The sequence below is a fragment of the Haliaeetus albicilla genome, chromosome 12 (genome assembly GCF_947461875.1).
Source record: "Haliaeetus albicilla chromosome 12, bHalAlb1.1, whole genome shotgun sequence".
Lineage (NCBI taxonomy): Eukaryota > Metazoa > Chordata > Aves > Accipitriformes > Accipitridae > Haliaeetus > Haliaeetus albicilla.
Genome location: NC_091494.1, coordinates 20,322,431 through 20,336,070, shown reverse-complemented (window position 1 = coordinate 20,336,070; position 13,640 = coordinate 20,322,431). Strand labels below are relative to the sequence as shown.

Sequence of the window (13,640 nt, the reverse complement as noted above, 5' to 3'; positions counted from 1 at the left end):
GGGAGGGGGTGGACATTGGAGAAACCACAAAAGATACAGGCAAAGCAAAATGCACCACAACAGCAGAGGAAGATAGGTCGCCACTTCACCAAGTAAAGCACCTTTTCCAGCTGTGTGTGTGCCAGTCTCCTGTCGTACTCTTTGCCCTTCAAAGCGGCTGTGTGCACTTTCCTACAGCTTGTTAAACTTTTCCGCCAATTGATTAGGGTCTGCAGGCACTGGTAAATACACAGTTAATAAGGACTCTTTGACTCATCACGTAAACTGCGCCAGAAGCACTTCGAAATGTTAAGCAAAAATGAAGTCACCCGGCATTGATTTCTTGCATGCTCTCTTCCTGCTGCTCCACCAAACCTGTGGTTTTTAGCTTTACTACTGTGTCTAGGCCTCTTTATCCTCTGCTAATGCCAGGGCTTAACCCCAAGGATCTGCAGCTTGTTCTGGGTACAAATCAGAGCAGAGTGGTGATGCAGTGATGCAGTTTGCTGAAACAGCAGAAGCACCTTCCTCTAACTGTCCACAGCAACTGGGACTTCTGCCCCTGCCTCCCTGGACAGCAGGGCACAGACACATGCTGGAAAGGCCAAAGACTTGGTGGCAGAGAAAACCACCATTTTCAAAAGAAACTTCAGCCTCTTGGGAAAGAAGGGCTGGCTCCTTAAAAGCACATTTAAATAAACAAAAGAGCAGCAAAGAACATCCAGACTCAGCTGGTGCAAGTTGGATAAGCAACTACGGAGACTCAGTATACCCCAATCTTGACCTACAGTGTCACACACATCAAACACTTGCCTGCAGCAAGTCCAAGCCCAAGGTCCCACTGGGCCATGCATTGCTTCCATCATGCAGAGAGGTATTGTGCTAGAATCATACTGTGCCCTTCACACTCACTCCAGGCATGAACTAAAAGAAATGTGACTCCATCTTTTTAGAGTCAAAACACAAAAAAACCAAAACTTTGCTTCTCTGCTTGTTCACATGCAGGCTCCACGTTCTACAAGAACTGAGAAGGCAGGCTTGTGATTTTCAGGTGGAGCTGATATGTGCCACTGCCTGCACCCTACCAAAACAGTAAACCAAGCTCCTTCAGTAATAAGCTCTGTAAACAGCTCAAGAGTCATTTGAAGCCAGTGTGGGGAGGCAGAGCAGGACAACAGTATCAACTCACAGTCCAGCTCTCTCAAAGAGCATGGAGCCTCCACACGGGTACATCAGGCAACAGAGGTGACCAAGAAGCAAGCACAAGGAAAACCAGGTACCCAACCCCTCTGCAACGCATGTCAGAGCCTGTGGGCATAGTTAAACTAGCTCCTTGGGAACTGGCAGCATCAAAAACATTGTGGGAACTCATTTGTAAGGAATCAGTTTCCCTGAAATACAAAGCAAAGTGAACTAAGGCTGACCATACCATCAGTCTAAGTAATTGGCTAATTGACCCCCTGTTTGCAATGTTTCTGCACTGTGAAATGTAACAGACCTGGAAGTAGTAGGAAGGAAAAGGCAGAGCTTCCAACACCCATGTTTGTTTCCCACACCTCAGAAGGGAAAGGGAAATAGGGATGAAATCCGATGCAGCTCAGCTGCCCATCCCATGTGTAAGGTTATATGTCAGGAGACAACCATTTGTCTCGGGCATCGCAGACATCCCTGGAAAGGTAAAGATCTCAGCCATCACCTAATCCTGTGAACCACAGCACCCAATCGCTTCTAGAGGGTTACTCATTAGAAGGGAATAGCATGCAGAAATTCACTCATAGCATCATTTTGAGACATTTGCTTGAAAGTCATGCCAGGAAGTTATAGGAACAGAAGGATGCTGGAAAACATGTTTCTATTTTGCTCATCAAAACTCTCACCAGGTTTTCTAAGAGGGTTCCAGCACCATCCACCAATATCACCTCAAACACAACCTCAGCCTCATGCCCACAGCCACCTGCAGGTTGGCACAGCAGCTTTAAGTTGCATAACTGACATCTCCCATTAACAATACTAACACACTAAGACACATCCTCGTGCCGAGACCTGCATGCTGCAGAGTAGTTCCTCTCTCCTCCTGGAGCAACCAACCATCCTTACGTGAACTCCTGATGAGGAACCCAAGTGCAGGGCTCACCTGTACCCCACCACCTCTACATCAAACACATCCTTGCTAGCTTAATAGGAGTCTAATTGCCCCTGATGAAGGGACAACAGGTCAACACCCAACAGGAGAGCAATTTGCACACCCAAGCAGGGAGACCTGCAACAACCGCATGTTCTGAAACAAGAGCATTGCACCCAGAGCAATCTTTCAGTGTCAAGCTCCCTGAGAGATAAAGCTCCTAATAAAACTCCTTCCACTAAGTGTAGAAGCTTGTCTTGGCAAATCCTGACATCATCTCCCAGCAGTACTGCCTTGTCCCTAAGAATATGACCATTTTGAGCTACAAAAGCCAACAGGTTGTCAACTGAGATCATCAGCAGCTAAGCTCTCAGGCAAGAAAACATCTTCGTGTCTGATGAGAGTGACAGAAGCAAGAGCTACACCTGAGCAATGTTCACATCAGAACTGTAAATCCCACCCTCCACAACCCCCCGAAGAAGCAAACGAACCAGACTCCCCACACATGAACCATCTCATGAAGAAGTAGACTATAGGACGTGTCGTTCTGAATATTTATTTATTTTGTCTTCAAAGAAGAGACCTGATGCAGCTGTTTCGTTAGAAAATAAAGTGTTTATTAAGAAACTAGACATTGAACACCCCTAGAGTCTCTGTGAAAAGGGACCGTCCCATTTCCCATTAGCACAGGATGATAGTTATGGCAAGATAAGAACGCTCAAAGATGGAGGAGTCTCATTGACAGAAAATGAGGTAATGATTTACAATAATTAAAAAATAAAATAAAATTTAAAAAAAAAAACATCCTTAGACTTGCTACTTAAAGCCACCAATCGCAAACGGCCATGACTGGCTTTTGTTTTCAGCAGTGAGGAACCAGAGATTTTAATTGGTGTTAAACAAATTGAGACATTGATCACAGTGGGGAGAACTGCTTTAAATTATGCTGTACGGTCCGGAGGATTTCTTCTAAGCAGAGATGGACCTGAGCTGCAAAATTCAACCCTTCCTCTGCTAGGGTGTTTGGGTATAGGCTTCTGGTCCAGGCCCACGGATGTATCTCTAAGACTGATACATACAGTTGAGAGCAGAGTCCCCTGAACAGTGCTAGGGAGAGGAGACAGTTCAGACGGACAAGACATCCCCAGGTCAGGTGGGCGACTTCCAGGAGATGGGGAAATTCAGTTCAGACAAGCACCCAGTGATTCACACGCTTGGCGAAGCTCCTCCTCACTCTGTGAATCTGCAGAATTGAGGTGTCAATAACACATGGCCGCAGGTCCTCTCTGGCGGTGCACCTCTTGCATTTCCAGCTCCGATACGGGCAGGAAACGTTGTTGGGAGTTTTGGTCATGGTTTCTGAAGCCATCCAACCTGAGCCAAGCCTCCTCGTCCTAATGCAGATGACCCCCTAAGGCATGTCCATTAACTTAAAGCAATCTGCTACCGTTTCTCCTGTACTCTTCTATTGCACTTTACCTTTTTATGCGAATGAACCAGGAGAAGAAGCGAGAATGGAATATTCCCAGGGACATCCCTATGGGAAAGCTGATAATAAAACCTCCTGGCAATCTCCAGGGTGGTTCATGCAGGTCACCTGTAAAGGCAGGATGAAGCAGAACATCCCATTCTGAGGCTTCTGCTCAGTTCTGGTGGAGGGGGACTGTGAGTCTTTTCAGTGGCAGTGACCCTTCAGGGCTGGTGATTTAGAGACATCCCTGATGTGATAAGGTTGTCTCAGGCCACCAAGAAGGCAAGCAAAGCTGAGTGGCTGGTGAGCAAGCTCCTGGTTCAATACTCCTCTCAGAAAAAGATCTGGCCACACCTTAAGCTTTTGGAAGGTTTTTTTTCCTCTAGAGGAAAATCTGCCTTGCTTATAGGTTATCACTGATATGTGTGAGCAAATCTGTATTTCCCATACACGTGACGTCCAGAGAGTCCAAGGAAAGCCCTGCAAGTTGCCGCGAGGGCAGCTGGTTTCTCTTGAGGACAGGATCAAAGGGTTTACTTTTCCATCTGAGAGGCTTTGGATGAAGTAAGACAAAAGTGGGATGGGAGAGGGGGAGAGAATATGAATATCAGCCAGAGAACAGGATCAATATTCCTGTTTATGCCAGAGAAGAAGCAACAGAATACTTATTTTCCCTCTCCTTCAGTCAGCCTCGAGCTGATGGTTCTGAGTACGTGACTGGGTTACAATCAATCTCTACTTGGGTGGGAATACAGGGGAGAGCTATAGGGGGCTGGAAAAGGCCCAGCAACTGGGACCTGCGTGCGTCTGATATGCTTTTCCACTTTGCTTACTGCCCTAGTCCTGGCAAGGACACAGACCCTCCTGCACTATGGATTCTCCATCCATGTGGGAAGTCCAGGCAACTACTCAGATAAAGCTCATCATTCAAGCAGCAGGGAGAGACCAGAGTACGAGAACGATATAGTCAGATCCAACGAGCCGCTCTAACACACACAGACAGACAGACAAACAAAAAAAGCCTCCTAGAATATGTGCACTTCAAAGATAACCACATTCTCTTCCTGTCAGAGAAGTAAGATTTTTTTTTTCTTTCCATTATTATTCCTTCCAACATTATTTTCTGTGCAAGAACTGGGAGCGGGGCTGCCTTTGTTCTTACCAAAAATCTTCATTCTGCTTTAGTTTCTTCCAGGCTCCCCGCCTCAGCTCGCTCTGGGAGACCTCCCATGGCGGTGCCACATAAGAGGTGATGGCGGCATTCACTGGGTGTTGCGAAGACACAAGCTTACAAGGAAAACTCCAAGCAGGGAGGACATGACTAAAGATGTCAGTTTGGTTGGCTTGGTTGGTTTTGTTTTGTGTTTTATTTTAAAGCAAAAGTACAATTATTTACTGTGTTATTAGGATGACTCCTTTCAATTGGGTTTTAATTCTCTTTATTTGCTCTCATTGCTGCTGTTGTGCCTTGCAGGAATATTTAACGAACACAGCGACCACTGGAGGAAAAGAACAACCCTGTTATCTGGTGACAGAAAACCACAGTTTCAGTTGGCTTTAACGTGTGTACAGGCAGGGCTGTAGAGTCCTATTAGGAGGAGACCTCAATCCATACAGACCACGCTTACTGCTTCCCACCATTTTGAGGGCACAGCCTATAAACTTGACATCAGAACAGGGACTTTTAAGGAGTTTTTAAAAGCCATGACGTCCTTTGCTGAAATAAACACTGACATCCTCAACATAAATGCCTTGGTTAAGAGGTTTGGAATGTCCAGGGAGGCTTATTGGATTCAACATAATTTCTCTGAAACCTAAAGGGGAAAAAAAAACAGAAAAAAGAAAAAAGCAAAATAAAGTAAACGAAAAAACAAAAAAGAGCAAAACTAGAAAAAAAGAGAGAGATATCGACACACATGTAATTATTAAAAATGAACCAAATGAATAACCAGCAAACGGCTGCCGTTAAATTAAAGCCAAAACACCCTCTCTGGGCAGGGCTACCTCGCTCTGGCTTTCCATAAAGAACGGGCAATTATTTCATGTGGTGTGTGCAGGCACAAGTGCTCGGAGGACAAAGGGCATGCAAGCAGTCTGGACAGAGAACCGGGAACAACTCTCTTCTAGAGGTTCCCACTAATCAGGGGTGGAAAAGTCATCATTCCTACCTAGTCCATCTTTCCCCTAGGCAGGGAGCGAGGAAAATGGAGAATCCTTCCTATGTCTACTTTTCTCTCATGATTTATTTAGTCTGGCTTGACATTTCTGAAGCCGAAGAGTACCATTGTGAGGCTGGGGAGACCTGACTTTCATAACCCCATAGACTTCCTTAGCCCCAGCTGTCCCAGCTACACCAAAACCTGTACACTGGAGGGACGCATCTTCTCCTTACACAACCCCACCTCTTAAAAGTAATTTGAAGGTTTAGGATTTGCCAGAAATACTGGCCGGATGAAAAGGAAAAATAAGTGGAGCAGAGAACATAGGCATGTTCCTTCCTTCAGTCCCAATGAACTTACTGGGCAAATAGAATGTTCTCAAGGGCTGTATTAACCATCTCTTCATAACGCTCCTGCCATGGGACGCCCCAGCCAGGGAAACCCACTACTAGCATGTTTCTAATATAGCAATGATTAGATGTTAATCATTATTAAAGATGAACATTATTCCCTGAAGCTAAATAAATGCAAATATTCAGTTGTCAGAGAAAAGTTCTCTGGACTGGAGGGAGCAAACCTGTTGTGGAGCACTGGATGTGAGCTCCAGGAGGGAATCCTTCTGCTGAGACATCCCGTCCCACAGCCCTCTCCTCAAGGTCTGACTGAAGGAGGGCACATTCTGGTTCACTGTTAGGACACATCCTGATATTTAGCCTACATTTCCCTTCTTTCTGACTTGATCCCTTGTTTCCTATCATCCTTTGAGCTAAGTGCTGCAAGTGCTTGCAGAAAAGACCCATGCATTTGTCTTCAGGTGTCAGGTTATAATTTTTTACATTACTTTCCCAGACACCCATTTGTAACTGTATTTCTGCATCTGAGGCCATCCCAATGGACTGGAAAGAGACATGGCAGGAACAGGCATAGGTCACTGAAGGGAGCTGCTAAGACTGCAGTGAAGTTGCTCTTAGCTCAGATCAAGTATGTGGACATAAGAGGCTCCTATGCCAGCTTACCAAAATCCCCAATACAGATCCACCCAGTTGCCAGGACCAAGACATGCATGGCAGAATCCTGGGATTGCTCTAATCTGTCCCAATTTCTCATGGGCCCAAAGGGTTTTTCCAAGAAAATTACTGGGACGTCTTGGCTACACAATTGCTCTAAGGTCTGCAAAATGCTCCTGCTCCTCATACAGTCACAGGATCCTCAACAAATCAGGCAAGTTAGCCCACGTCTGGCATCACTAGAGCAGCATGGAGCAGCTTGGATACCCTTGTGAATTGATCTCAATAGGAAAGGTGCTTTCTACTAGGCTAGGAGCAGAAAGTTTCTCAGACCAAATCTACCCCAGCCAGAAGATTTTTTTTTTCCTATTTCTTCTTTCTGTTTTTTCTTTTATATCTATGTATATTTCTTCCCTGCACTATCTTATTACATCTGCTCATCAAAAAGCATGCCTCTTTTGATGAACCTGAGGATGCAGATAAAAGCTGTTTGTTTGGTTTGGAACTGTTGAAACTTGTTTGGGGGAAACTATTTGTTATTCTCAGTGGCCCTGAAGGGCTGATCCACGTGGGATAGTAAGCCAGGCTCAGCTTCGCTTCATGTGCCATAAACAAAATTCATAGGCAAATTCCAAGTGTTGAAATATCATTAGTAGTGAGAAAGAGCCTAGCTCAACTCTCAGAGCCAAAGCAGAGTTTAAAGTGCTGATGCTTGGAAATGTGTATGTAAACTAAGTCCATTTCTTATCAGAGTCACTGGGAGACAAATAAACATGGCATCCCTGAACGTCACTATTTATCGTGTTTTGTTTTTCATAATATAAATATATTTTATGGCCACCAAAGGATAGCTGGGAAAGTCTATACTCAACAATACCAAGTATCTCCAAGGAGCACTCCTGTCTGCTTTATTTTCTTTGCATTTCTTAGCTCTGCTAAATTAAGGCAATTCCACTTCTGCCGGACCACATCCAACAGACCTAAAAACCCACTGGGGACACACAGCCTCAGAAAAGAGACATGTGAAAGATCAGCAAGACTTAAGGCTGGGGACGCTGAGGGCTTTGCTTTTTGTCATCAGTGCTATGCTGTGAATCCCAGCTACAGGGATCTCCAGTGACAGCAGGGTCCTTGCAGAATGGGACTGCAGTAGGGGTTACCCCAAAACTGACATGCAGTCGCTACTGAGGGATGATAAGGAATGCGGCAGGAGGACAGCCTGCGTTTCTGAAGCTTAGGGACTGAACGCACATACCGCTGACTCAGGAAAGCAATGCAGCATCGGTCATTTTGGCATCCTCGCCTTCTGATTTATTAAAGTCCCCAAAGAATCTGAAAAAAAACATGCTTCTCTCCTGACTGATTTTCTCTCTTTCCTCACTGCTGTCTCCCACTTCTACCTTCAACCCCATTCTCTTGTATGGAGCAGAAACCAACAAGGCTCTTGCTAGGTTTATGTCTTTGCTGTCAGATGTGAGATGGATGATGTTCACTGAGATGTCCAGGGTTAAAATGGGTGAATCTCAACAGGTTCAGAGTTTGGATGCTGCTATGACAAATGTCATCTTTCTGCCATCAAATCTACTAACTCCTGCAAAATTATCTTGGAAATGTCTTAAAGAACATGGGGGGTTTGTTTTACTTCTTTTTTTCCAAAAGAAACAAAGAAAGAAAAAGAAAAGTGTTCACCTTCTTAGAAGGAGTTGGGGAAATTTTAAAAACAATCCCATTTGTGGAGTTTCACGTTTGTCAGTGCTAGCTGGAAAATGGGAGGAAAATTACTATCTTTGACATTGGTTGTAGATTTGGAGGGCAACTCCTATATACAAGCCTGAAAATAGTAAGGAGGTAAAAAAACCCGCCCTGTAGATTCAAATCAAAAACATCTCCAAAGACCTACAAAACTGGGAAGGGTCTGACAGATCAAACTTCATGCTTCTCCCTGTTCTAGTGAGATCACTTTTTAAATAAAAACATGATAGTGTCTCTACTAATAGCCATGGTATGGTGGTGGAATAAATGTATGGAGAGTGTTGGAGAACAGGGAAGGAGGAATGAGCTCAGATTTGCTGTGCAGCTCTAACAGCTTGAGATGGAGGGGGCAGATGGGGCATTTCTCTAAGCAGGCTGGAAGGATGTGGCAATGAAAGGACAAGAAAATTGAAGGCAACCAAACCATGCAATCAGGTTTTGTCCTCAACCCTGGCCATCCACTTAGTCCTCCAGAGCTGTTGTGCATTTCCCAACACCCTGGCTAGTGGGTCTCAGCCACTCTGCCCCATGCACATACCCAATCCAGCCTACGATAAGAACAGTGCCCTGCAATGAACACCCTTCCTCTACTGACTGAGAGCAAGACTAAGGAGACAAACCAGATAATTTCACCTTGCATTCACGGTTTGCCTTCTGGTAAAATTGCAACCATTCAAATATACCATGCTTCTAGGACTTTTGAGATCTGAAGCTGCTCCAGGTCACCTGAGAAGAGCAGCGGGGAATGTGACACAGGGAGGTGAGGGAACGACGCAGAAAATGATGCACAACTCCTCACAGCAGCCCCATCCGCCACAGCAGGAACGGCGCAGCCCAGTTTCGAAACACAGGGATGGAAACTGCATCTAAAACAGCAGCATAAATTGCTGTGGGAACGGATGAGAAAAGCGATGGGATGCCATGTAACACCTGGCAAAAATGGGTTAAACAAAAATAGCAAATTAGGGGCAATGAGCTGGCCAAACATAACACTGCTATCCACACAGCCCACGTTAGGCAACGGAGCTTTGATCTCCCTTCTGTGTTACAGAAGAATTTATGATTTAAAAGAAAAGCAATAGGAGACTCCAACAACAGTGTACATTTTATCTTTCTCTATGCACAGATATGAAGTATGAATAGCATCAAAGAAGGCATGAAAACCATAAAGCCTGGCCTGCATCCAGAGCAAAGGAAACAGCCATCCGTCTAGTCAAAGCTAGGACTGACATGTCTATATCTGAGGGGAAAGCAACACAGCAATCCAGGTTTCCTGTCATGGATGGATTCATCTGCAGGGCTATGATGCAAAACCCTCTGGTTTTTTCTCCCCCCGCAACATATAGCAGGGTGAGATGCAATCCAGCCTAAGGCCTCGCTTGCCACAACAAAGCAGGTCACAGAAGCTCAGCAGAAGCACACCCTGAGGTTCTCCCTGATGCTATCAGCTGCGGATAAGCACATCATCTCCTCTACCGTCCAAGTAAAGCCAAAGAGCCTAGACCTCCTCTCATTTACACCAGCCCAACGCTGCTGACCACAACGGAGAACCACAGGAAAATTCAGCCCACAGATGAATTTCACACTGATACACAGACCTCAAGCAGCTCTTCAAGTAGGTAACAGCTCTTTTAAGATTCACAGAAAGGCACCGAGAGCTACAGAAATGCTTATGGTTTTTCATTTTCATGGAAACAGGGTCCTTATTCCCCTCCACAGCAGCTCACCTTGTATCTTTGTTCATTTTCCATGGTTTAATCTCAGGCATAAGAGTCTCCCACTTTAGCCAATGAGACTTGACGTCACTGGAAACCTCTTGGGAATGTGATAGATGGAGCTCTAGCTACAGTTTGTGGTATCTTCATCTTCTCCACAACCCAAAATCATGAGCAGGGGATTGCAGCACTGCGTATGTTTTTGAGGGCAGGAAAGGGAAGAGACGGGCTGAGAGCAAGAAAAACAGCAGAAGCAAATGGGTCCAGAAGATCCCATTTCCACACAGATTTCTCTCATGTTTAACTAGAGCAGAAGAAGGGGTAGGAGAATACCGCAGACACTCAACAGCTGAACAATGTTCCTTGAGAAAAGGGCAGCATTTGCAGCTTTCCACGCAGTGAACTCTTTAAGACTATGTAAAATTCATTAAACCTTTGGTCGGAGGAATTCCAGTATCTGTTGCACTTCTACTGTTGCCGCCGTTAATGTGGGCCATGTCCATATTAGCCAGGATCACAAGTTTGTTTTCTCTGGAACTCCTTCATGGATGGAGTAGTTCCAAGATACTAAATGATGTAGCCTGATAGCTCAGGAGGCAGAGCTCCAAGATTCCCCACCAATCCCCTTTAGGAAAAGGCCCAAAGTAGGAAAGCACTTACCAGGGTATAAAATAAAAAATAACAAGAAAAAAAATATTCAAAAATCTATTTGAGACCAAGGACAAAACAAAAAGGCTATTTTCAGGTCTGAGATGCCCTGTGATTTGAGTCAAAGTTACCCTCCCTGGCCAGAGGCACAGCCAATGCTTTTCTCTAGACTGCACAGAGGTGCAGCTATTTAAAGCCACTCAGAGGCCCACTGCATGATGGAAAGCAGCCAGATCAGTTGGGCCTCTTCGGTTTTGTTTTCGTTAGATTGAAGCCAGAGTATCTGAAATGACTTGTAAGAGGACCAGGGAAGGGGGAAGGACTGGGCACCCAGCAGTTTCACTGACAACATGCAGAGCTTAGTCTCTGCCTCATGTAAATCGTACCGGGTCAGAGAGAAGGTACCTGAGCAAAGAGGATGGCTGTTTTGTCCCTTGCGACAACCATGGCTGTGCAAAGGTGCGTGGCAAAACTCTTGGGGTTTATAGGTCAGCCATGAGAACAAGCTGCAGGAAAGTGTTTGCAAAATGCCCTGGAGTTTGGTGGTAGCTGACATCCTGGGCATTATCAAGCTGTTGCCCTGCCTCTGTGTGCTTGCACCGCTACGTCCAGGAGCCTTCTCCGCAATTCTCACCACCTGGAGGGACAACCGTGTCTCCCTGCCTCCGCGAGTCCCCATTTCTCACCACTGTGCACTCTCTCCGCCTCTGCACTCCACAAAGCCCTTGGGACCTGGCATGGAAGATCCCATCCCAACAAGTAATACATCATTTTCATCACTTCGGTTTTCAAATATATTCTTTTGTCAATTTTTAATATTTTTTTTTTCAAGTCAGCCCTCAGAGTGCTGCCAATTTAAGCACCGTGCACAGCTTTACAAGAGCTTCTCATTTCCACTTTGCCTGACAGGTATCCACGTCCTTCTGACACCGCCTCTCTTCCCCAGCCGCTTCAGATAGCAATAGTTACCCTAAGCGTTTTACACAGAGTTATTGAAACCACTGACTAATCTGCCCAGAAATGAATATCCACTGGGAAAGAATCTGGTTGGGCTCATGTTCCTTAATTGCTGATTAATTCCAATTATGGTACAGCTGATCCACCAGTACCACAGATCACCACATCAAAGAGCCAACCAGCAAAGGAAGCCCCTAAGTCAGAACAGAAAGAGCCCTGTTGCAAACTTCTTTTCAGCCGGAGAGCGTTTCATAAACATTAATTTGTTATGCCTCACTCATTCCCTGGAGAGGCCGGAGCTGTTATATTCATTATGCAGATGGCAAAACGGTGGCATGGAGCAGGACCATGGTTTCTCCGAGGTCCCCAGAGGAACTGATGCCAGTTGTGTGCACTCAGCAGGGAATAGCCCCAGCTCCCAGGGTCCCATCCTCTCCAGGAGATCTGGGGTCTAGGAGGTGACGGAAGGACTTGGTAAAGCGAGATGGCTGGGATATGAGAGCAGACATCAAAGGAGACACACACGGTGGATAGGAAAGCACACAACTACTGCAGTCTGCGTCTGGGACCTTCCCTGCCCAGGCAGTGCCAATGATGCTCTCCTGCTCTTCAGAAGGCTGGCAGAGGAGCTGATCAAGGCCCAGGATAAATCCTTGCTTGCTCAAGTCTCTTTACTCTGCCATCTGCTCCAGCAATACCTTATGTCGTCTAGAAAGGCCAGAGCTGCCCTCCAGGAAGCCCAGGAGTGATACAAGGCCAAGAGCCTGAAGTGTCAGCAGGAGCATCCTGTGGGGAAATGCGATTTAGTGGAGTTTACAAGCTGAGGATGGAAACTGAGGAGCGCGGGAGATCTCGGCAGGCAAGGAGGCACCGAGCACTACAAGGGAGTTGTAAATGGGAACAGGAAGAGCTGAGGGCAAAAAATACAGTGAGAGCAGAAGGGAGCCTCAAGGAACAAGGTTTTGTTGATTTTTTAGGCTGTTTGGATGCTGTGTTGTCTGGAATTATTGTCCTTCATCTGCGTCTCTCCAGCACTCCTACTCTGCTGATTGTTTTACAAATGAAGGCTGCCACCATGGCTCTTCTTTTGATAATTGTCCCGCTAGCTGGTTCTCAAAACAAGTTGCCTTCTGCACCAAAATATATCAGAAGAATGTCATTAATCTTCCCAGGGAAGAGCTCCTGCCTCCAGATTTTGTTTCAAGACCATGTTTTGGTACCTGCCAGTATGTGGCAAGCTCTAAAACACACACCCCAGGGCACACAGAGGGCTATGCTTTCGCCAGGGGAAGAGGGGACAGCAAGCAGAGGAACATAGGTTTGCGCTGCGATCATGATGCTCCTAAGGAACAATTTGGGTACTGCCCACCAAACGAGTGGCAGGTATTTGTGGTGGCCTTCAATCAGTAGGAGGGGAGAAAGGGGTTTGCTCCCACAAAACACATGTGAAACATAGTGTGTTTTTGCAAGAGAAGGTATGAAATGCCTGGAAAGACCCTTGCAGCCAGCAAAGCAGAGATGAGGTGAGTAGGAAGCCCCCCAAGCAGTGCAGCAGGAGGACTGCTGTGGGGAGCTGCTGCTGTGAAAGGAGACCCTTACTCCACCCTGCAGCAGAAGGTGAGCTTTGCAGGGTGGGGAAGATCTGGCATATCACAGCAGGGCAGTAAATGAAGACCTAAGCCAAAAATGTGTGGCTGCTGTGAATTAGGAGTTTTCATTCAAAGGAGGGAGAAAAGTCCAGGGTTTCTTTCCTACAAGGTTTTTCCAGCAAGTAGAATAGCTGTGAATTTTTGCTCTGGCAGTCAGCTCCAAGATTAACGAACTACATGA

At 45.9% G+C, this 13,640-nt stretch overlaps 1 protein-coding gene across 3 annotated transcripts in view; it reads right to left on the bottom strand.

The window, feature by feature from the left end:
• The window catches only part of NTRK3 (neurotrophic receptor tyrosine kinase 3), a 234,024-nt gene that overhangs the window by 80,912 nt on the left and 139,472 nt on the right, over nt 1-13,640 (bottom strand). The window contains exon 13 of one of the 3 annotated variants that reach the window (XM_069798468.1): nt 2,697-5,386. The exons of the other annotated variants lie outside the window; for them this stretch is intronic. Coding sequence (XP_069654569.1) covers nt 5,268-5,386 — 119 coding nt within the window. The 3' untranslated portion in view covers nt 2,697-5,267. Of the gene's footprint in view, nt 1-2,696; nt 5,387-13,640 lie in introns of those variants that run through there. 3 annotated transcript variants of the gene reach the window in all.